We start from the raw sequence: 14373 nt of genomic DNA, 5'->3' as shown, positions 1-14373 counted from the left end.
CCTCGGTGCTGTCAGCAGCGTTCTCCGCCATTTTCCTCCTCAGGAGCAGGCAGCGGGAGGAGTGTTTCATTCCCATAAGGGCTAGCCAAGGGGTTGGGGCTTCAGGGTTGGTGTTTTATTTTGTGTTTTCAAAGATCTCCAAACACTGGTGTGCGCCAATTGATAGGGAGAGAAAAAAAATTATGGAAAACGGCAATAAATCAGTCAGATTTGTCCTTCCTGCATTGTCCACAGAAATGTTTGGCTCCTCTTAGCATCAGAAGCTCGGGCACTTTCACGTCCTCCTCTTTCTCCCCTCTCCTCCACCTCCAGTGAGCTCTTGGGATGGGCAAAGAGAGGCGGCACACACTCTTCAGGATAAACTACAAGGCTGTCGGGCTGTGAGTCCTCCCCTTCACAGTAAGCAGTCGGGCTAAACAGGAGAGAAGCACCAGCTAAACTGAACTTGGGCATGCAGTGACCAGCCGGGCATCTTATTGTCCTGTGGCTACTCTTCCAGAGGCAGAGGGAGACAGAGATAAAGCAACAGGACAAGGAAATCATAGCCTTTTGTTTTCTTTCTCTGGGCTTCTTTCTTGCTCCCTAGGTCCCAGGAAACTACCTTTAAAGATGGTCACAGGATTTGCCACCCTCTTTCTACAAATGTCTTCTGTAATAGCAATCCCTCCTCCCCCCCGCTCCCCCTCCTTTCCTCCCTCTGTCTACCCTTTTTGCTCTTGGGCAGAGTTTGGTCCCCTTCTGTGGGAACTGCATTCACACGTCTTTCATAGGGAAAAAAAAAAAAAAAAAAAAAAAAAGACAAAAACCCCACGACATTCTTTCAAGCTCCCTCACAGCCATCGCCTACACCCTCTCACACACAAGCATGCATTCACACGAACACACGCACACATCTCTCTCTCACAGAGACATGGACAATTTTTTTTCTTCCCCATCCCTCCTCTTCTTTTTGAATCAGCAACATTTTTCTTAGCAAGGACGCTCAGCAAGGCTCTTAGAGGGCAACTGAAGAAGTCTGCTCCAGCTTCTTTCCTCCGAGTTAAGTAGCAAACCTGCTTTCTTAATATATCTTCTGGTGTTTGTTCTCCCAGCTTCTGTTTTACTTGAAGTTTTTCAGCAGAATCCACACTCCGTCAGACAGCCATGAACGGTAGAACTACAGTCCCGATCCGGATGCAGCTCCCACTGAAAAGGGAGAGGGGGCGAGGGGAAGGGGTGGAGGGAGAGATCTTGTTGGGGAGGGGCTAAAGGTGTTTTGAACTTCTTTTTAGCCTTTTCCTAATGATATCTTCCTCTGTGGGAGTGCATTGCCACCTTCCCCACATGTTTATCTTGCTTTCACTCCTCCGGGCACTTTCTAGTTCTGAGTTGTCAGATGGGAGGATCAGGCTTGCCTCACTCCGGTTGCTGTGGGAAAGGGCAGGAGAGGGGGGCGTATTACATAATTAGTCCTTCTAACTTCACTTTCTACAGCTCCATCTCTCCAGCCCACTGTTCTCACGTTTCTGTTTTGTTTTTATACGGAGGAGGTGAGAAAATAATGCTGGTGTGTGTGGGGGTGTTGCTCAAAAGATTCCAAGGACTAGAACAGGATTGCTGCTCTCTAAACAGTTTGAAATAATTTCCTCTGGGGGTGCCAATGGAGATCTGAAGAAGAGGTTTGAAAGATTACTTTTGATGCATATTTTAAGCATGTAGCCAGCTCAGATACTACATCAGTAACAGATCACGGTAGATCTAGGGTTTTGAATAATTGTCCCCTGCAGCCTATTTTAATGTCATTTAATTAGAGTTTATCCTCAGCTGATCTCTGGAATACTGGCGTGCTATGAGGTATTGCCAAAACAAAAGGAGGTCCCTGGACACACAGGAGGCTGAAATTTTCCTGGTGGTGAAGGAATGGAGGTAGAGAATGTGAACTGAAAAGCAGAGAGCAAAATTATTCTCCTGCCCCACAGGGATGAGGCAGTGGGGCCAATTCACAAATTCTTGTTCAGATACAGACCTGTAGGTAAGCAACAGATTTCAGGGATTTGTAATAAATCACACAAAAGTAAGGAACCCAGGGAAGCAAAAGGTGTATGGTATGCTGAAATGTCAAGTGACAATGAGTACGCCTTATAGGACACAGTGACACCATATAAAAAGTTTTCAGAATTGTAGAGTATGTTATAGACACACATGCCATACATCTTGAGTTTGGGACCTCTGTGAGAGACTTTGAAGAGACATTTGATCATTCAGTTTTTTACAAGCCTCTGATTTCCTGCTATTCCTTTCAGTTCACATTTATTCTAACATCCCAAGTTCTCTCATTAGCTCCATACCACTATATTTTTCAATAATTATCCACACCTCATTTCTTTATGAAGTAGAACTTTATTTCACACCTTCGAGGCATGGGGCTCTGATGATGACAGAAGTGGAAGCAAGCCATTCCCTCTTTGGGACATTCATAGAGATCTTGAAGGTCTTAAAACCATTCAAACATGAAAACCCCTACAGCCATTGCTGATAGAATCCTTCCCTGGAGACATTCAAAACCCACCTGGACATGTTCCTGTGTGACCTCACCTAGGCATTCCTGCTCCAGCAGGGGGATTGAACTAGATGATCTTTTGAGGTCCCTTCCAGTCTCAAACATACTGTGATACTGTGATACTGTGATAATCTAGTTTAGAGTATTCCAAAGCTACCTTCACAGTCTTGGACAATGAGACTTATTAAGTACTTCAGTTTCTAGGTGGAGGGATAAGGAAAAAACAATCTGCAAATGAAAATGTAATGTCTCTGCAATCTTTGTCACAATGTTTTTCACTGGTATGTCGTGAATGTGGTTGGTGGGTACATGCATTTGGGCTAACCTATATAGTTTTAGTGTGTCTTCTCTATTTTCAGTTGATGCACATAGCTAAATTTAGCATAATTAAATCTTTTAATAAACAGTGGTCTACATAGACATACAGAAAAAAATACTTAGATTTTTCAAAATTATTCCAGGACATATTTTACAGTTTTCTCTGACAGCTGGCTCTGTATTTCTGGTACAGCTCAATCACTCTTTAGTCAGATAAATGAAGCATCAGATTTTCAAAAGCACTCAGCAACTGGCAAAACTGGCAGGCAGAGATTTAATATATCCTTCCTTCTCCTTCAGATACTGCAGGACTTGCCCTGCCACCTATTCTTGTCCTTCCCTATGTCTTTGTCAACACAGATGCTACCTGACTGCTAATCCTTGAACGTAGTGCTGATACTTTACAGATACCAGGAAAACCTTCCACTATGATGGTTCCAGCACAAGGATGAAAGTTTTGGTCCCACACGCCTTTGGAAATCTAGCAGATGGTTGGTTTCCTTACTCTTCCTTTTATGTTCTACATGTGACTGAGGAAACTGTTTTGAAAACACGCACTGTTTTGTCTAATCTGTTTTCTTCCAAAGAGAAAACTATTTGTCCTTCAGGACTTCTTTTACTAGTCATGGGTAGAAGTTATTCCTTGCAAGAATCATTTAGCAGTATCAGTTAAGAGTCTGAAAGCAGCTTTTACACATACAGATATCTGGCCAGTCCAGTTTGAATAGGGGCCTCAGTGCAAGTTCCTTTTGATACTCAAATTCACAGGAACACTAAATTTGAGGAATATGAGTTTTCATACTGTTTATGGGACAAATTCTGCACCCAGACATGCGAATAAAAATCCTGATGACATCTGTGGTTACCTAAGATTGATAACTAGCCATTGGAACTGAGCTTGGGAACGTATTTCTGCTCCTGTTTTGTTAGATCTCAAGTAGAAGAGTACTGTCATAAAGAAAATGTTATAGTAGTAAAAGTGTACTTGTAACAAAGCCAGGAGATGTCAAAAGTGTCTTTTGAACGTAAACATATCATGTATAAGTACATGTGAAGGTCACAAAGTATTACAAGTGGAGTTGGGTGGTGTTCAAGAGAAAATGGAAAGGAAAGCATTAATTACTTCAGATTTCCAATAACAGCAGCCTCAGGCTGAAGTAGGTAAGAATTACTTCAAACATTGACAATTTGGTGTAATTTCAAGTAGGAGGCAATAGCAGTGCTCCAGTTGAAAAATAGACTGGAAATATAAGGATGAATAAGGAGAAGAGAAAATATTAAAAAGGAAGGAGGTCAGGTAGAGAGCTGGCAGAGAAGGTGAAAAAATGTGTAGCAAAGTTCTACACAGGGAAACATAGTGTAGCCATGGAAGGCAAAGAAAAGCAGCAATGAGAAGGCTGAAGAGAGAGGGTAAAATAGAATAGCACCTTGTGTCACAGATAAAATTCATATAGCCTGAATCAATGTTAAACTGTTATATTTATTACACTGGAATGCTCTCTCATATAAAACAGCATCTTTCCATTGGGCAGCTTTGGCCATCTCTTCCCCAGTCACTTATTCACATGAGGAAGATTAAACTAGAAAATTTCACCTTTCTTAATACCTTGCATCTTGATGAAAGGAATAAGGCAGGGCATAATCAGCCTGGAAAAGACTTCTCCCCATCTATTTCACCTCAGACTTCAGTAGAAAAACTGGGCATCAGATGCCTTTCTTCTTGTTTAGAAAAATGGGGAAGGGCTTTACCCAGAGACTTGAGGCAATCATTGGGCTGTAAATCCACTTCCTAGTTGGCTGAGAACATACTGTATCAAAATCCATTCCTGCTCCAATAACCAAAGGAAGATATGGGGCAGGATCCTTTAGTTTGCATTGTTCTTTCAAGTTAATAGCATGATACAAACTGATAAATCTGTGATTTTTGCCCTTTTAGCAAAAACTGCCACATCTGATGACTCATAATCTTTTCTTTTCTTTCTTTTGTTTTCTTTTTCCTTCCCTATCCCTTTCCTTTCCTTTCCTTTCCTTTCCTTTCCTTTCCTTTCCTTTCCTTTCCTTTCCTTTCCTTTCCTTTCCTTTCCTTTCCTTTCCTTTCCTTTCCTTTCCTTTCCTTTCCTTTCCTTTCCTTTCCTTTCCTTTCCTTTCCTTTCCTTTCCTTTCCTTTCCTTTCCTTTCCTTTCCTTTCCTTTCCTTTCCTTTCCTTCCCTTCCCTTCCCTTCCCTTCCCTTCCCTTCCCTTCCCTTCCCTTCCCTTCCCTTCCCTTCCCTTCCCTTCCCTTTCCCTTTCCCTTTCCCTTTCCCTTTCCCTTTCCCCTTCCCTTTCCCCTTCCCCTTCCCTTTCCCCTTCCCCTTCCCTTTCCCCTTCCCCTTCCTTTCCCTTTCCCCTTTCCCCTTTCCCTTTTCCCCTTTCCCCTTTCCCCTTTCCCCTTTCCCCTTTCCTCTCTTCTCCCCTTCTGGAATCTTGAGACATTTACTGGTTTTGAGTGATGTTAGTTATTTATCTGTTATTGAAAGTAATATTATTGGTCAGAAAGTCACACCAACTTGCTTTGCCTCAAAATATTCTTTATGTTTGGCAATCTCTCCAATATCTTAATGCATCTTCTATCCTGACTATTTCTCACAAAACTTCTAGTAGTTTAAATATTTCTCTTATTTCCTGCAATTTGGCCATGTTCATTCTGAAGATTTTGAGCTTAATTCTTAAAATACTTTATTTATACTTTTCCTTCCTGATCCTTTAGCTTTCCTCATTAACTTTTTTTCCCCCATGTATCATCTTCTTATCCTTCTTCAGGAACACTAAAGCTTTCCAGTCTACTCCTGGGAATCACTGCAGTTTTCAACTGTTGATGCTAGGTTTGAGTGAGGAAGGGTCTATCAGAAGCTGAACTGATTCAAGATAGCCACTGCCACAAGCCAAGAATATATATACAGGGCTCAGATAATTCAGTGTTAAATTATAGAAGCCTTGTCATGATCTGAATCCTTAGCTATGCTTACAGATAATTAAACACCAGAGAACCTTGTCTCTTGCTGATTAATCACCAGAATGTTTGTATTTTTCTAAAGGTTGTAGACTTAATTTTATTTAGCAACAGAAACTCTGATTTTGCAGTCAAAAAACAGAAAACCTAATATAATTTTAACCAAAATGTTCCTGCCATTTTTTTTTTTCATTGTGAGTGCTAAACTCTTAAACTTTAACTGGGTGAGCTGGAAGAAAGTCCTATTCTGACAACTTCTATAAAGGCCACCAAAGTGGGTCTCCAATTGTCTGTGGATTAGAAGAGCTAAGCAGGCCATTGAGAACTGAGATTACTCCAGTGGCAGAGATAAGAGGGCATAATATCATGTTATGTCAGACACTGACCTGCATAACTGATAGTACAACCTTGTTCAATTCCCACCTAATTTTTTGAACCATTACAAACCACATGCACTCAGAACAGACAACAAAATACCTCTGAAGTTTGACGACAAAGTCTTCTTCAAGTTATTAGGAGCCTAAGAAATGTTATGCAAAGTATTTTCCCATATAACTTAAGAGAAACATGGATATACTATAGTGAGTCCACTGAAGGGCCCCCAAACTATTAAGTAACTGGAGAGCTCTCTCATATGAAGATAGGTTGAAAGGGTTTGATGTGGGAGGCGGCAAAGAAGATGGAGTCATGCTCTTCTCAGTGGTATCCAACAAAAGGACAAGAGGAAGTGGGCATGACTTGAAATACACAAAATAAAAACATAAGAAAAACTTGTTTTTAATATTAGGGTGCCCAAAGATGTTTTGAAGTCTTCTTCCTTAGATATATTCAAAACTCAGTATAAATGGCCCCAAGTAACTTGATCTAGTTGACAGTCCTTTGAGTGGGGGATTGTACTAGATGATTTCCAGAGGTCTTTTCCAAGGTCAATGATTCTGTGATTCTGTGTGATTCTGGAAGATCTATGAAAATCACTTAGGTAGCTCCATCAGGTCCAGCAAATAGCTGTCTGACTTTTTGTTTTTTCTTTCATATTTCTCCTGAAGCCTTGAAAAGAAAATATATATATGTACACTCTTGTACCAAAGTGGTTTGATAAGTGCAGCCAATGCTGTCAAAGAAAAGAATGTGTTGAGAGAAGTGAAAGACTGTTCTTTGATTCTATTCTTGAGTGCTCAGAGAAGAGAAGGTGTATAATTTTGTTTGAAGAGCTAAACCTCATTATAATGCCATCCCCCATAAGCTGTCAATGGGTAGAAAATATTGCATCTGGGCACGCAGCTTATCAGAAAGAAAGTGAAGTAATACTCTCAGAATCATGAACCTATCTTTACTCAAATGCAAATCACCAGTTTCAAGCTATCTTGTAACTTTCTGTTCTTGTATGATAGCTTTTAGGAAACTTTCTTTTCTGAAAAACCTCTGCCTTCTGCCTTATATTGTTAGCTGGAATCTGAGGTGGAATTTCTGTATTTAAATAAAAACCCGTTTCTGTTTCATCTGTCCTGATTTTCTCTCCTGCTGGATTATTCAGTATAATTGCATGATTCGCAAGTCTGAGCTGAAGGCCAGATAAGTAAAAGCATCCCTATTCATTCCAACAAGATGTTATATTGCTTTGTAATTATAAAATCTTAGTTATTTCTTTTCTTCTTAAGCTACAATCTGTGTTTAAACTTTTAAATTGCTGTGTCACATAAGGTTAAAGGAGTTTTTGAGATTACTCTTCTCTGTTCTTTCTTTGCCGGGTGGCAGGCACTGTTGTCTTGGTTTCTGTCACTTTCTGTTTTTTCACCCATTCTCAAACTTCCTTTCTTTTTTGTCTTTCCTCCCACCTTTTTTGAGGGATAGACTTCTTGATTTCTTGCTAGATTGGAAAAGGTATTTATTTGCCTTCTTTAGTGACATGCATAAGGCTTTGGGAGCATTCTTGTAAAGCATTGTAACTGGAAGATCTATGAAAATCACTTAGATGGCTCTGCCGGGTCTAGCAAATAGCCATCTGTCTTCTTGCTTTCTTTTCCATAACTGTCTTACACAGTAAGTCATGCTGCTATGTGTCTCACTTTTTCCTGTCATGAACAATTTTGTCAAACACATGCACGTATGTTCAGCTGTCGCTGTCCACAAACAACCAACTGTAACTATGATAGTGTGTTGGCAATTTTTTCCTCCGAGTTTGGTATTTTCCTTCCTCTTCCATTAAATAAAACTGCCAAAATGCTTCTGCCTCCCACTAAAACATGGAAAACAATGAAGTCTGATCAGTACTCATGTATGTCATGAGCTGAGAGCAACATAACTTTTTCCAGAACCAGTCTAGAACTTATGAAAAGTGAGGTCATACTTCTTTACTTCTTTGCCTGATAATGGTCCCATATAAATTAAATACAGTCAGGCTTTGGCCAGATTATAGGGTAGAATCAGCACTCTGAGGTGTCTAAGATGGTGATTTTTCTGGCTGCAAACAGAGCTAAGCCTCTTGGGTTATTGATCTGATTGAGGACTTTGGCAAAATCTGGAGATTCTGCTAGTTTGTCTGTGGTGCCTGCCAGAGAGAAGATCAAATCATTTACACTAAACTCTGCATAATGCAGATATGATTGTGTGACCTAGGTGTTAATGGTGCCCATCCTCTCTCTTCAAACTAAATAAAACTGAAGATGGTAGAAACAAAAGATCTGAAATTGAGAAGTACATTAACTAGATATGTGTTATACTTGTATTTTCTTTCAGGGAAAAAACATCTCATGAGTATTTCATGCATAATGGTTTTGCTCCTAGGATTCAGAAACCTGCTTGATATAATAAAAAACCTCTGGAAATACAGACATATTGGGTATCATTTTTTGAAATTAAGAGAAGTCAGTATCGCAGAGGTATTAACAGTTTGCATGACAGTGAAAGCTTGCTTCTGAGAAGGTAAAGGGAAGGAAGAATATAGCTAGTACCACTAAAGGCAAGGTAAAGTTTCCTTAAGGAAAGAACTTTTGATACTAGCTATTTTTGTTACAGAAGTGGCCTAGAGCAGCCCATCAAGCACGAACCCCATTGTTCTAGGTGTTGCCCTTCAGTTCCTGCTTTGGTAGTTTGCTGCTAAATAGATCAGAGCAAAGCATTATTTCCCTGACTTTTGCTTTTATACTTTTACCACAGAGCTCAACTGAATTACATGTAACATATAACAAATTCCAAGAGGGCTGGGCCAGAGCCAGTTTTCAGGTCTATTTCAGTAGCTGACAGGATCTTGCTGTCCATAAACCTAAGAACTGGCATGCTGGAAAAAACTTGAAACAAAATTCAAGCTGCCAGATCAAAACAGTACATAATTAAAAATCGAGGATTTAGAAAAAAAGTGATGCAGAATTAGAACTTGTTGCAACTAAGCTCATTTATGTGATCCATTCCTTTTCATTAGGAACAATACATCCTACAGTGTGGAAAAGCAAGAATAGAATGGGTGGGTTTAACATAAACAGTAAACCACTAGAAATCCAAATGAAAATGTTTTTATCTTTACTACAGTCTTGGGACCTACAAGAGGTTTGACAAAATATTTAACTTGCAATGACAGAAAAACATAGGAAAGTGTCACATTCTCTCCCTTGTACCTGGTATATTCCAGAAATACATAAAAATGATTATTTATATGTAGTAAATCCATGTGCGTAGCAGCTTCCAAAGAACTGCCAGCTTGGTGAGGAGGAGAAAGGAAGGCTACAGCAATCTGAAACACAGGGGATTCATGTTAGAAGTCGATTTAAGGCATGTCTTTAAAATGGCATGTGAAAGGTCATGTTCATCTCTAAGAGTATGAGCTCAACCACCCAAACAAAAAAACCTAGCAACAACAACAACAACAAAAACAGCCTTAAGTCACAGTGAATCTTATAATTGTCCATCAAAATTATGATTGAACAGAAGGATAAACCTTGAAGAACAATTTTAATGGGAAAGCTTATTGAAGCTTCTAACACCTACGGGTGAAAAACACATGGTTAGAAGTGCTAGATTTTCAACTTGTCTCTGCCCCAGTTTACTAGATGATTTTATCTATCTTTCAGTTTTACAATCTATAATATTAATATCTAAGTTAATATTAATCTATAATATTAGCCTGCATTTTGGGTTGTGGAGACTCAGTTGATGGCTGTACATCCTTTGAGCTGTACATGTTTAGAGACAATACAAAAGTCTCCTTAAGTGCAAAGTATCATTTACAGCACTTCTTATACATGACACAAGGACGAGAGAGACCACTTGGATTATCATTTCAGCTACTGTAATGGGACATCATCAGGTGTTACAATTATATTTGTAATATCATTGTAAACATCCATACACTGCAAACCTGTATTATACTAATCATCCCATACACTGCAAAATAAACATGCTTCATTGCCCAGTACAATCTTACAATTTGCAGTACCAAAGAACAAAAAGTCCTCAAACTGTGGTTTGCAAAAGGAAGAGAGCAGAAAAGATTGAGGGCATGGTCAAGCAGAGAGTATTGTCAAATAGAATAGCCTAATCTTGGTTACTCTCTAGGGCTGAATGTACTTTGTATGTTTTTAGATTAGACTTTTAAAATTATTTTGATTCTTTGAGGGATACTCTGTCATATCTAAAGGCTGTTTTATTTTCAGTACATCTATAGTTGTGAATGAAAGGCACACAAATTCTTACATCTGAAAACACCCTAAAAGGAAAGCAATCATGAATGGTCCTTGTAACAGGATTCCATTAATTTTAAGTTTTAATTGAGATATAAGACTGAACTTCAAGGTCGTCCTATAGTTTGTGACCATTGCAGAAGTTTGTGAAAACTTTAAAATATGAACGTACTAATCCAGATATTCCAACATGGCTTGTTCCTGTGCTCTCAAGCCTGGTCATCTTGATCTCTGTGCCATTAGTTCCATATATACACACAGCTAATTAAAAAAATGCTTGTTAGAGACTAACAGTTCTATAGATGTAGTGATGATTATTAGTATAGTATAAGTACTGTTACTAAGAAGTGTGTTGCTGGTGAATGAATTTAGAAAAAAAATAGTTTACAACTGACCTGATTTCTCAGGGTTTTTTTGGTGGTTTGTTTTTGGTTTTGTTTTTGTTTTGATTGGTTGATTGGTTTTGTTTTTTATGGGGGTTTTTTTTGGTTGTTTTTTTTTTTTTTTTTTAATAATAGATGTGGCCGTATTCTGACATGGGGCCTGTGAGAAACCACAAGAGGCGACAGCGTGAGAACAAGTGTTGTTGGAAATATACAAGAAGCAAGGACTGTATACTATTTGATACATCAAGGCCAGAGGGATTGATATGGCATTGATACAGGATTGATACATTAAGGACAGGGCAGTAACTTGTGATAGATCAAAAAATGCTTTTATAGCAGTAACTTCAGTGGGAACATAAAATATATCACTTATGTAATGACTAATATAGCAAATCAGCAAATGCTTGAGCAAGCATCATAGTAAGTATAACTGCAAGCCTGGATTTATAATAAATGTCTCTCTTCACACCTTAAAGAGGGTCTGTGCTCCATTCGCTACAAATGGCACCCTGAACAAGGGACTTTCAATGTGGCTGTAAAGGCAGCAGTCACTCTGGTAGCAAAGCCGGGACCAGGAAACAGAGCCAGGAAACAGAACTGGGAACCAGAAATCACAGCATGCATGCCCATCACTGAGAAGAGGTGAGCGATTGGGAACCATGGGAGGGATGTTATCCCTTGAACAAAAAGAAAGCCTAGATGTCCTTCAACATTTATTAAGAAAGCAAAATCAGGATGTATCAGTAGTCTGATTAGTGACTTTATTAGAATGGATTGCTAATCATGTGCCGGACCTTCCTATAACTGGTGCATTTCAGTAGGAGGCATGGCACAAAGTTGGATGAGAACTATTTGAACAGGCAGCGACCAGAGATAATGCTGCTTGTGAACATTTTTCTAGTTGGGGGAAAATTCTGACTACTTTAAAAGTGGCTCAGAAGGAAGTAGTTACGCAGGTAGCAACAAACTGTGAACCTTCTGCTCCTCCCTTGCCAGGGAAGGAGGGGGATCCTGTAACTGTATCGGGTGAAAATGCACTAACCACAGATGCAGTAGCGGAAAAAGGGCTGGCTGATAGCAAAGCCCCTGCATGTACGCTACAGTGAACCCTTTTGACAAAAGATGGTTTGTGGGAATGGCCAGACAACCCCCTTGATCCTGGCCCGATGGACTTGGAGCGAGAGCCTGATTTATTCCCCTGGGATGTTATTTTGCAACCAAAAGTGCACACTAATTTAACCATATGGGATAAATGCAGAGAAAAGGCTTTGAAAGCAGGACACTGGAAAGTGGTTACAGCATGCCCTGTAATCTATTGTGAACGGCAAACTCCAGGCTTTCAACAGCTACCGTATGATGTTGTAAACGAATTACAGACATTAGCTAAAGAAAATGGAGTTTGCCATTTGTTATACATTTTTTTGAAGCAGTAAGCTCCTCCTACGTACTTACCCTGCATGACTGGCGTCCTTTGTTGAAAGTTATCTTAAGGAGTAGTCAATATACTGTATGGCTATCTGATTTTCAGGAGAACTGTACTGTAAAAGCTATTGATAATGCATATCGGCAAAGAGGGATTGATTGCAGTCATTTAGCTGGGGAAGGTGCTCATGCTTTGCCAGAGAATCAAGTTGCATATCCCAGAGATGTATATGGTGTAATAGCAAAACTAGCAATGAAAGCATTTCGGAAGTTACCGGAGGTTGGGAGAGATGCCAGTACGTCCTTTTCAAAAATCTTTCAAGGATAACAGGAACATTATGCACCATTTTTAGACCACTTGCAAACTGCTTTGGAGCCACAAATAGAAAATGATGCAGGTTGTGAGTTGTTACTAAAACAATGGGCTTTTGAAAACGCTAATGCTGATTGCCCATGTGTGTTACAGGGTATTAGGAATAGGGAAAGGTGTACTATAGCAGACATGGTGAGAGTGTGTCAAAACATACAGTCAGGTGAACAGTGTACTAGCTCTCTAGCTAACACCTTAGGAGCACAGTTACAAGTATTGGGAACAAAACTAAGATCGAGATGCACCGGGTCATGTAAACAAAGATTGCACAAAGTATACATGCCAGACTTCAAAGGCTGTACCTCTGAGAGATTGTCCAAAATGTGGAAAAGGCAGGCACTGGGTGACTGAATGTTGCTCAAGGGTTAATATGAAAGGGGAGCCAACTAACACTTCCCATGGTAACGGTGGGCGCCGCCTCCGCCCGGCTGCTCCGCTCCATCCCCTCCCTGCGGCCGGTGCTCCTGGCGGCTCTTCGGCTGCTGCGCCCCCTCCTCGTCCCGCTCGGGCTCGCCGCCTGCGGGGGGGCGGCCTCCACCTGGCCCGACCGGCCTCTGCTGAGCTGCTTCGTTGTGCACTACGCGCGCAGGGCACTCAGATTTCCCCTTCTGATCCCGCGAGGAAAACCAACACCATTTTTCACTTTTGTGCTAGCACTTCTGCGTTTACAATAGATACTTGCAAGGCCTAAGCTTAAGCAACTATGCAAAGCACCCTCAGGCTGGTTAAAAGATCTACATTTCATTACAGGTTTAATAGGGTGGTTAGTCAGCATGACAATCAATATTCATTCTGATCATATTCTCAGAAATCTGAGAAAACCGGTTACAAGATACCAAGAGTGCGTATCTGAGTTCAGCCATACAGAAAGTATCTGATGCTATGGAACAAAACCAGGGATGGCAACGCAATTTGCAACTGCATACTTGGCTGGCACTCATAGCCAGTAAATTCCAACCATTTGCAGTACTATTTCAATACAAGAAATTATTAAGTGATTCTGTAAGAGTGTTGGAATGGGTTTTTCTAGCTCACATACCAATAAAAACAGTTTGGACAATTAATAAAATGTATGCAAAACTAATAATCAAAGGCAGAGAATATTCATATGCTATGGATGGGACAGACCTGAATGTGTATTTATTCCTACAACAAAAGAGAATTTGCAATGGTTATTAACTGAAGATGTGAATTTCCAGACTGCATTAGCTACATACACAGGGAACATATCAGTTCATTACCCTCAACATAGACTGTGGGCTGAAATTGGTAATTTACTGTTATACAGCATGTGCCGCTGTCAGCAACGACCGGTGAGTGGCAAGATTGTTTTCGCTGATGCCTCTGGTTGCTCACGTAAAGTTGTAATTACGTGGCTAAACTCAGATACACAGTGTTGGGAACAGAAGGCAGAAGAAAGAGATGAAGGGCCAATACAAGTTCTTGAACTAAGAGCTGTTAGGATTGCTTTTGAGGTATTTTGTAATGAACCTTTGAATGTTATAACTGATTCATATTATGCAGCTGGCACGCTTAACCGCCTAGAAGCTTCTTTTCTTCAGGAAGTGGATAATCCTCTTTTGATGGCTGAATTAAGAATGTTATGGTTTCTAATAAATCATAGACATCATGATTTTTATGCAATGCACATCCGCTCTCACACTGCCCTTCCAGGA

General features: G+C 40.1%; 1 protein-coding gene and 1 long non-coding RNA gene across 4 annotated transcripts in view; one reads left to right on the top strand and one right to left on the bottom strand.

The window, feature by feature from the left end:
* PRMT8 (protein arginine methyltransferase 8) overlaps positions 1 to 1226 on the bottom strand; it is a 95477-nt gene extending 94251 nt beyond the window's left edge. Inside the window, exons 1-2 of one of the 3 annotated variants that reach the window (XM_005509771.4) lie at positions 1053 to 1226; positions 2 to 412 (exon numbers count right to left, since the gene is read on the bottom strand). In XM_005509771.4, the coding sequence (XP_005509828.1) occupies positions 2 to 76 (75 nt within the window). In that variant the 5' untranslated portion in view covers positions 77 to 412; positions 1053 to 1226. Of the gene's footprint in view, position 1 lies in introns of all 3 variants that reach the window. The other 2 variants (XM_005509772.3, XM_065029082.1) reach the window with 2 other exon arrangements.
* A 758-nt stretch (positions 1227 to 1984) lies between these two features.
* LOC110364164 (uncharacterized) lies at positions 1985 to 11380 on the top strand. The gene is made up of 2 exons (XR_002422737.2): positions 1985 to 3348; positions 11038 to 11380. It is a non-coding gene; the product is annotated as an uncharacterized LOC110364164 (long non-coding RNA).
* Positions 11381 to 14373: the final 2993 nt, after the last annotated feature.

This window comes from Columba livia, chromosome 1, assembly GCF_036013475.1.
Source record: "Columba livia isolate bColLiv1 breed racing homer chromosome 1, bColLiv1.pat.W.v2, whole genome shotgun sequence".
In the NCBI taxonomy this organism is placed as follows: Eukaryota; Metazoa; Chordata; class Aves; order Columbiformes; family Columbidae; genus Columba; species Columba livia.
The sequence above is the reverse complement of the archived record's forward strand: the minus strand, read 5'-3'. Positions and strand labels throughout refer to the sequence as shown.